This window comes from Chionomys nivalis, chromosome 13 (genome assembly GCF_950005125.1).
Source record: "Chionomys nivalis chromosome 13, mChiNiv1.1, whole genome shotgun sequence".
Lineage (NCBI taxonomy): Eukaryota > Metazoa > Chordata > Mammalia > Rodentia > Cricetidae > Chionomys > Chionomys nivalis.
The window spans coordinates 76,418,049-76,436,205 of NC_080098.1; the positions used below are offsets into that span (position 1 = coordinate 76,418,049).

General features: G+C 38.8%; 1 protein-coding gene across 2 annotated transcripts; it reads left to right on the forward strand.

The window, feature by feature from the left end:
• Positions 1 to 692: 692 nt before the first annotated feature.
• Positions 693 to 12,817, forward strand: LOC130886146 (zinc finger protein 431-like). 2 transcript variants are annotated; one of them, XM_057788046.1, is made up of 4 exons: positions 693 to 806; positions 9,705 to 9,831; positions 10,038 to 10,098; positions 11,263 to 12,817. In XM_057788046.1, exons 1-4 carry the CDS (start codon positions 804 to 806, stop codon positions 12,761 to 12,763), a joined length of 1,692 nt encoding a protein of 563 aa, XP_057644029.1. In that variant the 5' UTR covers positions 693 to 803; the 3' UTR covers positions 12,764 to 12,817. The 2 variants fall into 2 exon arrangements, with proteins under 2 accessions (XP_057644029.1, XP_057644028.1); XM_057788045.1 differs by having other exon boundaries at positions 721 to 902.
• The last annotated feature ends 5,340 nt before the right edge of the window (positions 12,818 to 18,157 follow it).

Sequence of the window (18,157 nt, forward strand, 5' to 3'; positions counted from 1 at the left end):
TACGATCCAGAGTCAAGGGAGATCCACCATGTGGTGCCTGGCCTGTAGGACCATGCAGCCGTCCTGTGGCTTGGAGCAGAGACCCCGCGATGTCCCTGCCACTGTGAACCCTTTGACCTGCGCCAACCTGCTCAGCCCAGACAGGCTCAGTATCTGGTATGCTCCACTCCACTGGAGGCCACCGGCCAAGCAGCAAGAGGGCACAAGAAGGCCTCCCCCCTCCGGCGTGACACCGGGCTCAGCGTAGGGATTTGCGCCAAATTCAACAGCAACTAACTCTCTCTCTGTCTCTGTCTCTCTGTCTCTCTCTCTCATCTTGACATGGTTTATTTTAATAAAAAATTCAGCTGAGTATGTATCACAGACTACATGAAACTATACACAATGACATTCTTACGGCGTAGTAACCAACTCTGGTATGTATTTGAATTTTAAAATCGATTTTTTAAAAAATAATCCTTTCAAGTGCAATTCAAACGTTTAAGCAAATCACAGAATGAAAGATTTCTAACAATTTAGTAACAAATCACCGGGCAATCTTTAGATTGGAAGCCAGGGCTGGGAACCACTGAGCCGGGTCCCTTCAGCTCACGTGATCCTGTCACTCAGGCCCCACTAGCCAATCATAGCCTCCAGGTGACCTGCCAATCAGATGGGAGGGTTCTTCCCGGGAGCTGGGCTTCTGGCTGAACTCTTGCTGAGGAAGTCGGAAGCTGTCGATTGTGCTACACCTTGGGCTCCGTTGTGGAGAGGGCTCCGTTGTGGAGAGAGCTCCGTTGTGGAGTCAGCTCCCTAGTTTCACCATGGTGAGCGAGGGGCTGCTCTCCACAGATGGGGAGGAGTGGTTGGCCCTGGTGAGCGAGGGTTTGCTGCCCCCATGCGGGAAGGTGTGTCTGGTCTCGGTGAGGGGCCGCTGTCCCCAGACTGGGTGGAGCGGCCGGCTGAGTCTGGGAAGCCGGTGTGGTGGGTCCTCTCCTGGCTGGGTGGGAGATAGTGGCCAGACACAGTGTTCAGCATGTTTCTGCCTGGTCTTACGTGGTCCTGGGTGTTCCTTGCAACTCCCTGGGCCGTGGGGACTGCCTCTTAATAATTTCGCTCCCCGGGCTGCGTCAGCGCAGAGCTTTGGTAGCGGAACTGTGCTTAGAAAATCCTTGTTGACATCACTGTGGAACGCCTGTAGTGCTTATATTGTCACATGTGGAGAGACATCCCCAGATTTGCCAAACTCGAAGATCCCTAGTCTCTTTAGTATCTTCCAGAAGTTCTACACTTCTAACATTTAACATTTAGGTTTAGGATCCGTCTGGAGTTAATTTTGTGGAGCTTGTAAAAGGTATCTCCTGTGTAGAGTAGTGTTTACTGTTAAATGGTGATGTAGAAGAGTAGAATTGATGGTTATAGAATTGATGGTATAAGGATTTACCAATGTTTAGGAGACATAAAGTCATACAAAGCAGAATTTAGGTAAGGGAGGGCTGCATCCCAAATATCCCAAAGATAAATAGTATGCTAACCATACCTATTAGAGATTAGTATGATAAGATGTAAATGTTCGTTCACCATTAGGCTACATTCCCATAACAAATGAGACAGCCCTGATTTGCAACCAGCCAAAAGGCCCACCTTCCCATCAAAGGCCTCTAACACGCTGCTCAAGGGGCCATTACAGGGTCACAACCAACATTAAGTCCTGGCGTGGCATTAAGGTATGTTAATTCTACAACAGCTGCATTTCAAGCCTTTTTGAAAAGTAGTCTTGAGCCAAGGTCTTCTATGTTGATTGAGGTGGTCTTGAACCCTGTCTGTAGCCCCACAGGGCATTGCCCTTGCTCTCCTCCTGACTGAACACCCTAAATTCTTGGATTACAGCTCTGTAGCACCACAGAGTTCTGAAATTACCAGTTTGAGTCACATAGTGGACTGTCCATTACAGAACAGGGAAAGGATTTGTGTGTGGAGCATGGCTTCTTCCTTCAGACCAGAAGAGGAGGAACAGTGCCCTGTGTACACTGCAGAGGGGAACAGACTGTACAATAGCTAGATCACAGACTAAAATTTAAGCCAGTAAGCTGCAGGGGTATCCATTACAAAGAAGGACCTGATGGGGTAGGGTGAGTGACTTTCTGTGTGATTTCCCAGCATGTATCAATTCCTTGCATGTTGAATGAAGACAGAATTGGTAGGTGTACAGTTTAGGGAAAATAGCTTGAACTACTAAGTATCTAGTTTCCAATTAACGGACTCTCCTATGCAGATATGTGCAATTCTGGTTGAAACAGTTAAGTCAACTCATAGGTTTGAGACACAGGCTATTGTCTGTAACTCCATGTGTCAGCTTACAGCACTCAGTGGCTAACATTTTACATGCAACAAAGTCGTACAGCCTCTTACTAGTGGCATTCTCCCTACCAAGGAAGTGCCTACTCTGTTTCAAAGCCAATATAGCTAAGTGTTCTTCCAATTATTTTTATCATTTTAAAAAGTCAATTATTGGTATCATTTTAAAATTTCATTTTCTGTAAATGCATTACTTCTCTTATCTCTATTTGTTTCTATTTTTCAACATTTCCAGTTTAAAAATTTCATTCCATTTTTTCTATCTACTATCTATCTATCTATCTATCTATCTATCTATCTATCTATCTATCTATCTATCATCAGTTTAGATCAGTGGTTCTGAACCTGGGGGGGCATGGCTCCTTTTGGGGGCTCAGATGACCCTGTCACACCTAAGACCATCAGAAAACACAGATATTTATGTTACAATTCATAATAGCAAAATTATACTTATGAAGTAGGAGTAAAAGTAATTGTATAGTTGGGGGTCACCACATAACAAGAAACTGTATTAAAGAGTCACAGCATTAGGAAGGTTGAGGACCACTGGTTTAGATCAGTGTCTCCCGTAGCTCAGGCTTGGCTCATGCTATATTATTGAGAATTGCTTTGAATACCTAATCCTGCCTCTGCTGCTCAGTGCTGGGAAGACAGTCCTGAAACTCCTTTCAGGCTGGGTCTTGGCTGGTCTGTGGGAAGGAAAAATAGATCAGTATCCCTCAGCTTCTCTAGATTTTATTGTGAATTTACAAATGAAGTGGGACCTGTGTAAGAACTGAGTTCACTGGCCAACTGTAAAGCAGGTGCAGTCACAACACAGAAAGGGGTGGGCCAGAAGTAGGGTGAAAACTTTCCTGCTGTGACAGTAGTTGACATTAGCAATGAGCAGTGAGGCAATAAATTGTAGATGCTCAATATATATTCTGACTGGCCATTTCTTGGGTCCACAGACAAGCCAATCAAGAATCTGGATAAAAAACTGAACTTACCATGAAACCAATTACTGTAGCTACACCAGTTCAACCTAAATAGAAAAAGTCAATAAAATGGTGTGGCCCTGCCATGACTGTGTTTTCCGGGCTTAAGATGTATACCCTGAGAGAAATGGCCAGTGTAGTACTTGGTGTGCTCTAATACAATCCCTAGTCTCTGTAGCATGTGGACATGAATCCTGTTCCAACTTTTCCAAATAGTGTTCAGAATTATAATTACATTATTTCCACAATCTCTTTCCTGCCTCAACGCCCTCCCATCGACCCTTCATTGTGTTCTAATCCATGGCCTCTTTTTGTTTAGCAACAGTTACTGTTTGAATGTGACCTGTGTTTGGCTGCAGAACTTCCCAGTTATAAAGCAAAGGGTTGGCTATACTGGGCATTGAGTGTGTAATGGAATGTGTACACACATAGGACCCTATGCCTTGGGAGAGGAACCAGAAGTACCCTGGGAGAATGGAGGATTTTATTAAACTACAAATTTCCCAGATTAGGGCCCTGTCTGACCTTAGTATAGAAGGGTATAGCTTGGAGGGCCTGCGAGGTCTGAGTTATTTGATCTCTGCTTACTTAGTAGGGTAACTGCTAATATCCTGAATTCAGACTGGTGGCCCAAGATAATTGGATACTCTGGGAAGACTTAGCAATCAGGGGCACCAGTGAGAGGTAGCTTACATGTTTATTCCAGGATTCTCCTCTTGTTCTGCTGTAGGGAGCCTTAAGAAAGACCACAAACTATGCCATGGTGAATGGGGAGCCACTGTCCCCAGACCAGGAATAACAGGTTGGCTGAGTGGTCAGAGCTGCTTGGACTGGGATGGACCATGAGCCAGACTGAGGTTCTTTTGATCTGTGTGGTGACCTGGGCAGTGGTCCTTGGCCTGTGAGCTCTGTTGAGTGTGGATTCCTTGGGGATGGGGAGGCTCTGCCACCCTAACATCGGAGACTGTGATGCCTGGTAATATCATTGTCCAGTGTGCACATATAGGCCTTACTCCTGTTGTGCAGTGGAAGACAGTTTGGAAAACTGAAGGCCTAATTTCTATAAGTTCTGAATGTTACATTCCACTTTCAGGTTTGTCTTACAAGTGTTACAGATGGTTTAGAAACTGGTAGAAAGGAAGTGATGGGCACTATTCTTCAGCAGTACATGATTAGAATGTTTTCAATTTTCTGCTACTGCTAGCCACCATGGTGTGATTCAGTAAAGTTCAGTTCTAGGGCACAAAAGGAGTTTCTGAGCTGTAACGGTATCTTAGGTTTGTATGGTGTTGGACAGCTGAATAGCACAGATGTTACATCTTTTACCATACTCCATGCAGCAGGAAGCAGACATTAGTTTATTCTTCTACATTGTTTTTTTTTTTTTTTGATTGGGCATCATTGGGGCTGGGTTTGCCTGAACCCCAATGGGGCATGAGAGACTGTAGAGCCTTAGTAGGCTCTAGAGGAAATCACCTCCATTTGCAGATAGCTCTAGAGCATGGAACATCTCTGGAAGAAATATCAGTAGCTGGATGGTCAGTCAGAAAGTTAACAGTTTAAGGGTCACTTTGAGATAATTTTGTGGGGCTTGTAAAATCTATGTTTATTTAATTTCTATGCATATAGAATCATAGTCAGCTGCGTAATGTTGGTCAAAATCAGTTTTCCTGGCTGAATTTCTTTTGTTCTTTTGATGAAAAGTTGACCTTATTTTTCTGCTTTTGTTCTTGCCTTTTTTCTCTCCATCATCCTTATTCATTCACAAATATTGTGCACATTGTTTGTTGTTGTATCTTTTGTGATAAGTATAAAAGTCACATTATGTCAACATGTGTACTGTTTCTCGTAATCCCATTGAGCATTCTTAGTGTTTCCATTGTGCATGTAGCTTTGCAATCAGCTTTCCTGTTACAAATTGTTGGGCATTGTCTTTGGATTGTATTTGATTCATGTTACAAATTAACCATAAACAACATCTTAATATTGATGAATCATGTTCCCAAGGATCATTCATTTAGGTTTTGTTGTAGTTGTATATCTGTGAAAGACTTTTAGATAATTGGATAAAATGTACTATGGGGCTTGGTAGGTCACTCAACACAAATTTTTGGGGATGACCTGAGTTCAGATCCCAGCACCCAAATCAGGAGGCTCATAACCTGCTACTCTAGGTTAGAGGATCTGATAGCCTCTTTTCTGGACTGTTACCTGTACATAAATGGAAGATGTTTTCTTGAACATACAAACATACACATAAAAATTGGGGATAAATTTGCTTTTAAAAGTACTTGCGGGGGCTGGAGAGATGGCTCAGCGGTTAAGAGCACTGACTGCTCTTCTCAAGGACCCGGGTTCAATTCCCAGCACCCACATGGCGGCTCACAACTGTCTGAAAATCCAGTTCCAGGGGATCTGACACCTTCACACCAATGCACATAAAATAAAGTTAAATAAACCATAAAAATTAAAAAAAAAGTACTTGTGACTTATAGTGCAATTATAGCAAAACAAGTTGCTTTTGCTGTATAATATAAATCAGTACATTGTTTCTTTAAAAATCTGTCATCTTGTGTTTGGTTTGGAAAAGTTTTCCTTTCCTCACTCTGATGCAGACTTACATCTAATCATCCATCATAGGAAAGTGATCCTACCTCTTGTGAGCAAGAAGATAGATATGCATAGTTAGTATAACAAAAGTTGTATTTTATTATGCTGTTGTTCATTATACAAGATTCACACTCTGAATTCCCAACCATGGTCCTAAGCCTATCTTACCAAGGCTGCTCACCTGTGCGAAGTATCTTAGCTGAAGTCTCTAACAGAAGTCTCTTATTAAAGGGTCAGGATCCTGGGGGAGATGCTCTAGCCACAGTACTGATCAAGGTGATCTTTCCACATGTACAGAGCAGATCATTGCTCTTGGTTTCCACTTATATACTGACCAGTAGTTCTGGGACTGTGTCTGGTTTTCTGGAGTGAATGATATCACTGGGTTCTGGTAATGTCTTGGTTATAGCAGGGTTCATGACTGTTATTACATGTCTAAAAGGCTTTTTAAAATCATCTAATGTGATGATCATGCAGGCTTTTTTCTTTCAGTTTGTTTATATGATGGATTACATTGACAGATTTGTGTATGATGTGGGATTTCCCTCTGTATGCTGTGAATATGTTTTACTACCATTGGTTAATTTTAGCTGTTTAGGTCTATAGCAGGACCCTAAGAGGAATGCATGGATCTCCCTGGAAAGAGGAAATAGATGACATGTACTGGGTAAATGGGGGGTGGGGATGAGTATTTGGAATGGGATGGGGAACGGGAAAATCAGGGGTCAGGATGGTTGAGTTGGGGGCAGGACGGAGTGGGAGGGTAATGAAAGAGATAGCGTGAAAGAGTGGGACATTATAGGGCTAGGGTGAAAGCTGGTGCCAGGGAAGTCTCCCAGGAACCCACAAGGATGACCCCAGCGAAGACTCCTAGCAATAGTGGAAAGGGTGCGTGAACTGCCTTCCCCTGCAATAAGATTCGTGACTACCTTATTGTCTTTTGTGGGAACCCTAGCAGTGGGACCAGAACCTATCCCTGAGGTATGAGCTGGCTCTTTGGAACCTATTCCTTATGGTGGGATGCCTTGTTCAGCCTTGATGCAGCAGTGAGGAGCTTGGTCCTGCCTCAACTTGGTCTGCCATGCTTTGTTGATTCCCGAGGGAGACCTTACCCCATCTGAATGGAGATGGAGGTGGAGTGGATGGGTAGGGAGTAGAAGGGAGATGGTGGTGGGAACAGGAGGAGAGGAGGGAGGGGAAACTGTTGGTATGTAAAATAAAATAAAGAAAAATGTCTGTGGGTTATAGACAAAAACAGCAGTATGTAGTTTCAGATGGCAGTCAAGTGCTGAACAGAAATCGGAATTTTTAGGAAGCTTGTCACCATTAAAGAGAAGGCCCTTGCTCTTCATTAGAAGCTTTGCAAAGTACCCAAAGGATAATAATTCATCTTTCTGTGCCATTGGTTAACGGAAGGTTTAGGCAAAGTGACTTCTAGTTCCAGAAAGCAACTTCATACAATGCCTGCTCCAACTCTGGACCAATCATGGTAGGGTTCATCACCACTTAGCAGCGAAATTTGGGTGAGTCATCAATGTTGTACTGTTTCTGGAAACAAGAAATACGTAAAAGTTAGGGGCATTCGTTCTTAGTCTGTGATTTCTGTTCAGCACTGTTGTAGGCATTTGTGTTTGGTGGAATCAGAGCTCCAGTGAAGAAACAGATTTCATTGAATGATGCTGTGAGGATGAAGCCTGGGCTGTATTTTGAGAACATACGATGTTGAGATACTTAAGCTATGAGACATCTTCCATGGAGAGCTGCATATATGGAGTGAATGTAACCAAAGAGTGAGATGTATGGGAAGTTGTGGTGATACAGCCATCTAAGCCCTTTGAAACTGAAACCCCATGTGTCTGACACAAAGCTACTGGATTTGAATGTTGCCCTTCTGGGTTTCAATCTTGCCTTGGTCCAATCTTCCCTCACTATGTTTCAATTCCTCTCCTTTGGAATGGGAATGGGTATTCTGTGCCATTGTATTTTGGAAAGATTTAGTTTGTTTTATGATTTTACAAGATGACACAGTCAAGAGATTGTCTTGAGTATCAAAAGAGACTTTGGACATTTGAACATTGTAGGGGCTGTTGCAGACTATGAGGATCATTGACATGACTAAATACATTTTCTTCATGGATGACCCTGAGCCTATGGTGACCTGGGTCAGAATCTTGTTGACTGAATCAAGAAAAGCTCCCAGATAGGATGATGCAGTTGAGCATGTGCCTCTCTTTGGTGGTTTTCTTTGGGGTGCTTGTGGAATCTTTAGTAGGAGGAACTTTCCTGGATGAAATTCCTCATTGGAATGGAATTGGAATGTCTATAGTCTCAACTCATTTCTTGTTCTTTGTTTCTAAATGGTGTGTGGTTGAAACTAATCAGCCAGCTTCCTTCTTGAGTTGTCATGACTTCACCACCATTATAGATGGTATCACTAAATCACATAAGATAAATTTGAACTAATTATTATTCAGTGATAAGCCATTTTGCTAGCCTGAGGTGGTTTTTTTTTAAGTTTTGTTGTTTTCATTTTTTATTTCTTAAAACAATGTTTGTCTGAGTAGCCCTGGCTGTCCTGAAAGTTGCTCTGTAGATCAGGATAACCTATAACTCAGAGATTCCCTTGACTCTTGCTCCCAAGTGCTGGGATTAAAGGTGGGCCAACATTCCTGGGTTTTTTATGTATATTCTTGGGTGATAGGCCTAGAGTGTAGGTTTTTGTACATGTCAAGCATATGCTCTTTTGCTGAACTTTACCCCAGCTTAGATTTTGAAATTTGGCAGAGTATCAATCTCTTTCCTAGGAAGGCAGTATTCATGATCCAGGAAGTATTCATAAATGCCTGGATTACAGGTGTGTAGTATTCTTCCTTCTTGTTATGTTTTTCTTTTCCTTAATAAATATGATTCTTTTGCCTGTATACATGGGTATGCCCCACATGTGTGCCTGGTCTTCACAGTAGTCAAAAGAGGCCCTGAGCTTGGACTGATGGATAGTTGTAAGTACTGGCAATTGAACACACTTAAATGCAAGACCAGGAAGGGCTCTTAACTTTTGAGCTATCTCTTCTGCCCTGTGTTGATTATTTGTGATCAACATTTACGTTGCAAACATTTTCATCTGTCTATTTGTAACTGTTTAAATGCACAGTTCCTTTTATTAAGATTTATTAAAGTTACAGTTTAAACTAGAGCACTTTAGGTTTCTGGAAAATGAATACAGATCTGGAGTGAATGCATAACTGTTTGTAGAAATTTCAATAAAACAAACTCTGAGTTCTTTCAATCTTTTTTGTTTGTTTGTTTGATTGATTTTTTTTTTAGGGAGACAGATGCTTAATAGTTACTTCTTGCTGTCCTGAATTTGTTTGCATAGACTAGGCTATCATTCACTTCAGAGGCAGGTATATCTGCCTCTGCCTTCTGATTTCTGGGATTAAAGTCATGAGCCAAAACACCCAGCCTGCTCATATTTTTTATAGTTAGTAATTGTTCATACAATTTCTCTGATGTGTACTCCATACTGTTGATCTGCTTGCTTGTCTCTCTACGTTAGTATGTATTTTTCTTGCAAGGTGATGTCCCATTCAGAGCATTCAGAAATCACAGAGGTAAACCTATTCAGTTTCATTTTAAAGTGAATTGATGATTATATTACATGTCTGTGTCCTAGAAAAAGTGTGGGAAACACCAGAATTATATGACTATATTGTCAAAGAAGTATACATTTACAATGTTGTCAGTATGTTTTTTGTTGTATGCATGTACGACATATTTTAGGATACAGTGACCTATAATGATGTCCATGTCGACTTCACTCGGGAAGAGTGGGCTTTGCTTGATCATTCCCAGAAGAATCTCTACAAAGATGTGATGCTGGAGACTTATATGAACCTCACTGCTATAGGTAATACTGTGAATTTTCCTTCATGTATTGAAATAAAGAGACAACTGTTTCTTTGCTGTTGATACTCTTCTGTATTTTTTTTATTGAGAATGATGAAAAATGAGGTTAATAAATCAGGCATGGTTCTAAAGATCACTGAAGATAGTAACTTAAATTTTACACAATTTCCAATAATATATCATACATTTTCTGGCACTGTATTTTAGGCTACAACTGGGAAGATCATAATATTGAAGAACATTGTCACAGTTCTCAAAGACATAAAAGGTAATTTTAATGTGTAAGTAGATGCAAATGTGCCTCTGAAGATATTTTAAATGTATCTGGAAGTTTTCAAGAAAAGCCAGTGGTGTAAATGTTCACAACTTAAAATGCATTAACGATTATTAAATTATCCAAAACTATATACTTCAATGGCAGGTGATTGAATTATGTCTGTAAATCATACTTTTAAGAAGGAAGACAAGGAATCAATGCCTTAACAGATATCACCATTTGAATCATTCATTGCTCCATCAGATCCATGCTGTAAAATAGTCAATCCATTTAGTTTCATGCCACTCATATTACAAAAGATATACTCATTGAATAGTTGATAAGTATATGTTGAAAGCCTTCTAATAAGCAAGTAGGCCATAGTAAAACTAGTGTTATTCATATAGTTGTTCTGACTTTGCTAAGTTTAATTAGATGGGTAGGTAGTTAGCGTCAAAAGCTAGGGGGAGTTGTGGAGAAACCTTAATCCCTATGCCATATGTCTATGTGAAACAGAAAGTCAAATGTGTGAATGCAATGTGGAAACCTTTTGTTATTCTTTCTTTAATAGGTATGTTATATGTCACTCTGGAATCAAGCCATATGAATATAGGGATATGAAAAGGAGCAATGTACCTCTCTCCATCTGAGAACAATTAGAAGATATGTAGTTGTCTCCATGTTTAATAAATTTGTTGAATGTGAATTGGGTTTGTTTACAAGCAGTTGGTTTTCCATCTACATTGGTAATACATCAACAAACTGATAATACAGAAAAGCCCTATAAGTACTAGAAATGTGTAAATACTTCTGTTTGTCCTGGTTCACTCTGCAAATGTAGTATGACTCACAATATAGGAAAATTTATCAATGGAATAAGTGGGGTAAAGGTCTGAATTCTTCCAGTTCTCATCAAATATGTGAAAAATCTCATAGAGAAAAAGATGCCATAAATGTGAGCCAGGTAATAAAGACTCTTAACATAACGGGCATCTTTAATGTGTAAAATAACTCTCAATGAAAGAGAATAGCATTAGTGTAAACCAATGATAAAAACTTAAGTTCTAATTACTGTTTACAGTTAGACCAAATAGTAAAATTGATTCATACAAATATAAAGATTCAGCAGTGTTATGAAGGTGGTAAAGCTTTTACATGTGCCAATTTTCTTTGCAGGCACAAAAGAAGTCATTCTGGAGAGAAACCTGAATATACTCAATGTGTTAAAACCTTTGCATATCACCGTAATCTTCAAAGGCATCAAAGAATTTATACTGGAGAGAACCACTATGAAGGTATTCAGTATGGTGAAGCCTTTGGATGTCAAAGTAGTCTCCTAATACATAAAGGAACTTATACAGGAGAGCAACCCTATGCATGTAATCCGTGTGGTAAAGCCTTTGCATGTACTCTCCAAATGCATCAAAGAATACATATTGGAGAGAAACCGTATGAATGTAATAAATGTCAGAAAGCCTTTGTATATCCCAGTCATCTTCAAATGCATGAAAGAACACATGCTAGAGAGAAACCCTATCAATGCAATCAGTGTGGTAAAGCCTTTGTATATCACAGTGGTCTTAAAATACATAAAAGCACACATACTGGTGAGAAACCCTATAAATGCAACGAATGTGCTAAAGCCTTTGTATATCCCAGTCATCTTCAAAGGCATGAAAAAACACATACTGGAGAGAAACCATATGTATGTAATCAGTGTGGTAAAGCCTTTGCATATCACATTTGTCTTACAATACATAAAAGAACACATACTGGAGAGAAACCCTACAAATGTAATCAATGTGGTAAAACCTTTGCAAATCAGAGTCATCTTCAAATACATGAAAGAACACATACTGGAGAGAAACCCTATGAATGTAATCAATGTGATAAAGCCTTTGCCCAGCACAGTGCTCTTCAAATGCATGTAAGAACGCATACTGGAGAGAAACCGTATGAATGTAATCAATGCGGTAAATCCTTTGCTCATCACAGTACTCTTCAAATGCATAAAAGAACACATACTGGAGAGAAGCCATATGAATGTAATCAATGTGGTAAAGCCTTTGCTCATCATAGTGGTCTTAAAAGGCATAAAAGAACACATACTGGAGAGAAACCTTATGAATGTAATCAATGTGGTAGAGCCTTTGCTCATCACAGTACTCTTCAAATGCATAAAAGAACACACACTGGAGAAAAACCCTATGAATGTAATCAATGTGGTAAAGCCTATATATCCCAACACGGTCTCCAAATGCATGAAAGAACACATACTGGAGAAAAACCATATGAATGTAATCAATGTGGTAAAGCTTTTGCACAACACAGTACTCTTCAAATGCATAAAAGAATACATACTGGAGAGAAACCCTATCAGTGTACTCAGTGTGGTAAAGCCTTTGCATATCACAGTCATCTTCAAATGCATGGAAGAACACATACTGGAGAGAAACCCTATGAATGTAATCAGTGTCATAAAGCCTTTGCACAACACAATACTCTTCAAATGCATAAAAGAACACATACTGGAGAGAAACCCTATGAATGCAATCAATGTGGGAAAGCCTTTGCATATCACAGCAATCTTAAAATACATAAAAAAACACATACTGGAGAGAACTCCTACAAATATAATCAATGTGATAAAGCCTTTGAATGTACGAGTAATCTTTGAAATCATAAGAAAAAAAAATCATCTGAATGTAGTTAATGTGGCAGAGTTTTGTAAGTCATGATTCTTTTTTTTTTTTTTTTTTTGGTTTTTCGAGACAGGGTTTCTCTGTGGCTTTGGAGCCAGCCTGTCCTGGAACTAGCTCTGTAGACCAGGCTGGTCTCGAACTCACAGAGATCCGCCTGCCTCTGCCTCCCGAGTGCTGGGATTAAAGGCGTGCGCCACCATTGCCCGGCTGTAAGTCATGATTCTTGTTCTTTATACAAGAATAAAACTTTTAGTTTGTTGTTAGTCTGTTAAAGCCTTTGAATATAACATTAGACTTGAGGATATGAAAAAAAGTCATACCATAGGGAATCTGAATATAAATGATTTGGTAAGATTTTTAACAACCACACTTAATTTCTATTACACAAGAGTATTTATTATGGAGAAACCAATGTGACATGTGCCAACAATCTGTTCAAGCATTATAATGTGTACATCTGTAAACTCACATGAACAAAAGGCCTATGAATTTAAATACGTTTCTTCAATTAAATGAGATAATGATCTAGGTATAAAACTTCATGGATGTGTATTAGTGCTTTTTCTGTTGCTGTGATAAAGCAACATGTTTAAGTTTCAAGATTTGTTTTAGTTTTAATTATGCCATGTCACTGTTTCTTTGTGTGGGTATGTTTGTGTTCATTCTGGTTCCCAAGGTTTGACCCTTGGAACTGTTCAAGCATTATAATGTCCCTCTTTATTTTGTTTACACCTACAAACTCACATGGACAATAGGCCTATGAATTTAAATGATAAGGTAACCTTTTTTAGATTTCATACTTCTCTTCAATTATATGAGATAATGAATCTAGGTCCATGTATAATGAATACATGGACGTGTATTAGTGCCTTTTCTGTTGCTTTGATAAAGCAACATGTTTAAGTGAACTTATGTCAGGGTTTAATTTGGCCCTTGGTTCCAGAGAAATACAGGACCACTGTGAAAGTGACCTGGAAACAAGTGTCAAACATGGCAGTTAAAATAAGAAGCAAAAAATTCACATCAACCTGCAGCATGAAGCAGAAAGGATAAACTGGAAATGGCGTGCAGATGTAAAGGCCAACCCCAGTGACATATTTCTTCCAGGAGGGCAGCTTTTCCTAAATCTTCCCATATGATACCACAGATTGAGAATGATTGATTTCACTGACTTCAAGCCAATATGTTTGCTTTCTGTTACATGATCCAATTCGTAATGGAGAAAAACTCTGTAAACCTTTAGATGTCTCAACACCTGTATTACAGGAATTACAATAGAAAAACATAAGTGAAAATGAGTTTCAGGATTTGTTTTAATTTAATTATGTCATGCCACTGTGTCTTTATGTGGGTATGTGCTTGTGTGTTCTGGTTCCCAAGTAGGTTAGACCTTTGGAGCTTCTTGTAGCAGGAATTATTGAAAGTTGTCAAAACCTGACCTTGGTCCTGGGAATGAACTTGCATTAAGGGCTTGATGATGTCTCTAGCTCTGTAAATATTTTAAAGCTTTCTTTCTATCATCTTGATATCAGTAAATAGGGAGGAATTCATACAAGAGAAAAACCTTATTCATGTAAACAAATTTGTAAAGACTTTTGACATCACAGTTGTCTTAATTTCAAGGAAAAAAACTTGTTTCATCTCTTTTTCATTGTAACCTTGAAGTAAATAATTAATCAAGTTCAGTAAAGACTTATGTGAGGATCACATTGTGGCTTCTATTTTGCAATATGGGAGGTAGATATAAAAGTGTACTATATGTGTAACAAATCCATTTAATGAATTTTGTAGCACAAGTTCTAATAGGCATTAGTAATAAAGGCCCAGGATAAGATAAAAGGAAAAAATGCCTAGAGATCAGAGAGATGAAGGAGCAAACCACAGCTACTTTATCTACTCAACTCCCAGCTGAAAAGAGACTGAGCTCCTGTCTTCTCCTGTCTCATCACTTCCTCTCTCGGCCAAGCATATCACTTCCTGTCTGTCTGTGCAGACCTCCATACCTCAATGGTTAGTTAATGGTTAGCTCCGCCCTCTGATCATTGGGCATGCTTTATTTGTACAAATAAGATATCACCACAAAATTTCCTTTGTGGTTCTTATGTTTCTTCTGTGGCTTTTGTTCATCTTCTATTATGCTTTCACTTGGTGAGAGGTATTTTCATGCTGCAATGTATGGCATGGTATGGCCATTATCTAAATGATCCTTTTTATTTAAATATCAGCAGTGTGTGATCATATTCAAGTAAGGGTGTTTATGAATGGGTGGTGAGAATTTGTTCCTGGTTTTATTTTTTCACAAATTCCCTTTAAATGTTGTTTGTTATCCAGTCTGGCTTGATGTCAGCAATTAGTCAGGGATACATTTCAAATCATAATCCTCATGTATCAGTCTCCTAAGTACAAGACTAAGGATAGATGATGTACTCCCAAAGTTTGCTGTTTTGTCAAAATGTTTTAACAATGTTAATGTTAAAATACTTAATAGAGAATATAAAAAAACATTAAATACCTCATGAGTAAATCCAAAAAGCACTTTCATCTATCTGGAAGAGATATAATAGTGAATGATAATCAGAAATCAACTGTATGTTTCATAATATAATGACATGGTATGGAAATGTATATATTATTTAAATTCCATGAATCTTCATTTCTTCATCAGTTATCCATTTGGTACATCATCTTCCAGAGATGCCAGATGATGTAATGGCAATGAGAGTTATTTTTTTTTTAAATTGTTGTATATGTATGTAATGTGTCTGTGGGTTTTTAGTCCATGGCAGATATGTGGAGACCAGAAGACAACTTTGTGGAATCTACTTTTGCCCATCTTAATTTGATCAAGATGAGGTCACAGCCTTGCACAACACAGACAGTTCCGACATAATTGTCTCATTGATGCTCAAATAAGATTAGTTGAAACATTACCAAAAAAATTACAAAATTATAAAATATTGTTCTCTTCATATTGTAAACATTTTTTCATCAAAGGATAATGGAAAACAGCAGAAATTGAACAATAAATCCTGCTTATAAATGAAGATGATATATTGTTATCCCTTTTGTTTTTCTTTTGTGTGTGTGTGTGGAATGTGTTACTTTATTTTGAGGATCAAACACTTGTTCATAACACTTTTTCAGAACCACAAATGAATGCCAGTGAGTAGTTTTCATGAGTAAAGGTGGTTACTGCTAAGCCTGATTCATGAGATCCAGAAGGTTACTCAGTAGATCTACTGACATTTAAAAGGCAAACTGCTACAAGCTGCAGCATTATACAGTAATTGCTCAGCCATCTTTTCATGAGCAGCTTATCAAACTCAGGGGCTTATGTAAAGGTATTTAAACAAAATGACAAGGCTTTTAAGCCTTATTGCTTTGTCAATAAGTGTCTGTCTTTGCTGTAGATTTTTGCTGTAGCCAACACCCTTTTTGTTACATATTTTGGAATTAATTCCCACAGTTCAGAACTTTTTCCTATGCCTTTGGGTTATGTGTGAAAAGTTTCCCACTGCAGATCTTTGTTCCTCTCTCCCAGGTAAACACAGAGATTTGCCTTCCTGCAATTATCTTTTTCACAGGTATTTGGTCAGTGTTTAAGATCAAGGCAAGAGCACTCCATTTAAGATATTCACAGATATCCAAGGCCACAGAATTACTACTGCCCAAGCTGCTGCTCTGGTTTTATCCCACAACCAGAACAGCTGATAACAATATACCCTGAGACTGACAATTTAGAAACCTTGGTCTCCTCTTTGTTTCTTCAACTCCAGTCCTAATCCCATAGAAATTACAGCTTCTGGTGAATGTGTTAATCAGATCAAGAGCCATGATTTCTCTCTGACTGTTTATGTAGGTTGCTTGGTTACCCAATTCTATGCATGCTGGAAGAAAAGAAGCCACACTCATGTAAACAATCCATGCCCTATTCATAATTTTACTGAAAATAAACTTTTTATTTCTTTACTAACCACTAAAAATGTAGTATAACACACTAACCTTCCCCTCTAGAACTCCCTGATGATTTAATTCCTTTCTTAACTAACTTTCTTCATTAAGGAGTACACAGGATGTGCACTAGACACTCCCACCTTTGAGCTGACAGCCACAGATCTCTCTCTCTCTCTCTCTCTCTCTCTCTCTCTCTCTCTCTCTCTCTGTGTGTGTGTGTGTGTGTGTGTGTGTGTGTGTGTGTGAAAACTCTCATCTGATATTTATGGAGGAAAAGAATTCCAGCCCTGGAAATTGCTAGGACTAAGGAATTGCTGGTTATTGGGAACATTTGTAACTGGAAGAAGGTTAGGGTTAGGATTAGGGGTTAGGGGATTAGGGTTTGGGTTAGGGTTAAGGTCATGGTCGTACACCTGATGCTGATTAAAAACTAATTCTCTTCCATTTGAGAGAATTAGTTTTAGGCCGGAATGAGTTTCCTAAATTGTTCATCCAATGGAACATGGTCAACCCATTATTCACATATATATATATATATATATATATATATATATATATATATATATATATATGATCACCAAAAATGGATGCAGCAGGCCTTATTCTTATATTTCAGCATATATATTCACCTATACTTAACAAGAAAGAATTTGGAAGGGATTGTTCAATTGGATGGAATGAAGAGATTTAAAGTGATGTAATATCTTTTATCTTTTAACTTTTGTATTTGTGAGAATTGTGGCATCGGTGCAGATAACTTTCAGATAAATCATCAAGGCTGACAGGTCACATAGGCTCCAAAGCAGTCTATTTTCATAGCATCATTTCCTTGGTTTTCATCTAAGATCTTTTGGTACATAATTCACATGCCAGAGGCATTTCTTTCCATCATTTTTTTTTATAATTAAATGTTCTTGCATGACTTTGAGGTAAGAATGTCCCTAAATGCCTCTGGTTTTACATTGTGATAATGTTCAAAAGTGGATTTGTTGGGCTGGAGAGATGGCTCAGAAGTTAAGAACACTGACTGCTCTTCCAGAGGCCCTGAATTCAATTCCCAGCAAACACATGGTGGCTCACAACCATCTGTAATGAGATCTGGTGCCTTCTTCTGTCCTGCAGGCAGAATATAGGCAGAACACTGCATACATAATAAATAATAAATATATATTTTTTAAAAAGGTGGATTTGTTAACTGAGCATACTTAGGAATAGGCAGAACTCATGCTGATTAAAAACTAATTCTCTTCCATTTGAGAGAATTAGTTTTAGGCCGGAATGAGTTTCCTAAATTGTTCATCCAATGGAACATGGTCAACCCATTATTCACATATATATATATATATATATACACTCAGAATGTGTCCACACTCCCTAAGTACAATCTACATTCTTCTTTTGTTTAGAAAAAAACA

What these genes read in the sequence shown, in the direction of transcription:
- LOC130886146 (XM_057788045.1), top strand. Translation starts at nt 804, where the DNA reads ATGGTGAGCGAGGGGCTGCTCTCCACAGATGGGGAGGAGTGGTTGGCC. An exon ending in TATGAACCTCACTGCTATAG is followed by an intron (nt 9,832 to 10,037) that starts GTAATACTGTGA and finishes ACTGTATTTTAG; the next exon opens with GCTACAACTGGGAAGATCAT. An exon ending in AGTTCTCAAAGACATAAAAG is followed by an intron (nt 10,099 to 11,262) that starts GTAATTTTAATG and finishes TTTTCTTTGCAG; the next exon opens with GCACAAAAGAAGTCATTCTG.